Source organism: Pinus tabuliformis, chromosome Q (genome assembly GCF_031772625.1).
Source record: "Pinus tabuliformis cultivar Carrire ecotype Pingquan chromosome Q, CPIR1, whole genome shotgun sequence".
Taxonomy (NCBI): domain Eukaryota; kingdom Viridiplantae; phylum Streptophyta; class Pinopsida; order Pinales; family Pinaceae; genus Pinus; species Pinus tabuliformis.
Genome location: NC_142296.1, coordinates 151,780,634 through 151,781,925, shown reverse-complemented (window position 1 = coordinate 151,781,925; position 1,292 = coordinate 151,780,634). Strand labels below are relative to the sequence as shown.

At 34.6% G+C, this 1,292-nt stretch overlaps 1 protein-coding gene across 1 annotated transcript; it reads left to right on the top strand.

Annotated features, from left to right (window-relative positions):
• The first annotated feature begins 498 nt into the window (after positions 1–498).
• LOC149218708 (uncharacterized) lies at positions 499–1,029 on the top strand. Its single transcript, XM_089386616.1, has one exon. The coding sequence runs from the start codon at positions 499–501 to the stop codon at positions 1,027–1,029; it is 531 nt and encodes a 176-aa protein (XP_089242742.1).
• The last annotated feature ends 263 nt before the right edge of the window (positions 1,030–1,292 follow it).

Sequence of the window (1,292 nt, the reverse complement as noted above, 5' to 3'; positions counted from 1 at the left end):
CAGTTATGAATCATATTTTCCCGTAGAATAATTTTTTGTACTTGGAGTGGGGTCTTCAAGCTAAGTGCATGTTAATTTTTTATTGTAGGAGTGGGTGCTCCAAGTTGGTTGTGGCCAAAATTTCTTATTTCAGTCAAGGGGTGGGTGCTCCATTGCTAGTGGTGGCTAGCTGATGTAATGTAAATGAGAATATTTTGAAGCAATAGATAATAAGAAGAAGCAACAAACAGTTTGGTGGTTTTTTTCCCTGGAGGGGGTTTTTTCCACCTAAAATCCAAGTGTATACATGTGATTATTGTTTGTGTTTTTCATGTGCATGATATTGATATATCTTTTTGAAGTTAATTTCTGAATAAGTTTTATTTGCAGAAATAATTTTTATATTTCCATAATACTGATTCACCCTCCCTCTCAGTATTAATTTTGTATAACAATTTGTATTAGAGCCAACTCATTTGTTGCAACTTGACCACTGAAAGGAGAATTCAAGAAGGGACAATGGCTAGCCATGATGTGAAAGTTCCAATTTTTTATGGTGAAAACTACAACTTATGGAAGATGAGAATGGAGGGGCACCTCATGAGTTTAGGTGTTGATGTATTCTCTACTGTGGTGTCTGGATATGTTGTTCTTGATGTTCTTCCTTCAAACCTTGATGAAAAGAAGAGGTATAAAAAAAATTCTAAAGCCAGAAATGTTAACATTACAACACTTAGTGAGAATGAGTTGATAAAAGTCATGCATTGCAAATCAACTAAAGAATTTTTGGAAAAACTTGAGAATAGCTATGAAGGTGACCAAAAGGTGAAGAAAGCAAAGCTCCAAACCTATAGGATGATGTTTGAGAGCTTGAAAATGAAGGAAGACAAAACTATTGCAGAATATTTCAGAAGAGTTGAAACAGTGACCAATCTGATCAAGAGCATAGATTTAAAATTTGAAGACGAAGTCATTATTCAGAAAATATTCAGGTATTTAGTAGCAAGATTTAACCCCAAGTTTCGGGTATCGAGGAAATGTATGATTTGAGCTATCTCACTATGGAGCAATTGCTTGGAATTATTACAGCTTATGAGATGCATATTATTGAAGAGAAATCTAAATCTAGTGAAGCTGCATTCAAGGCCTCCAAGAAGGTCAAGGCTGTTACCAAAAATCTCAAGAAACTTCCAAAGAAAATCAAGGAAGAAGAAGAATACTCTAGTAGTGAATCTGATGAAGAATTTTCTCAGTTTGCCAATAAATTAAAGAGAGGTACTGGAAAGTATAAAGGCATGCTTCCTTTCAAGTGT

Bases quoted from the DNA above. Each gene is read 5' to 3' on its own strand.
- LOC149218708 (XM_089386616.1), top strand. From the start codon at position 499: ATGGCTAGCCATGATGTGAAAGTTCCAATTTTTTATGGTGAAAACTAC.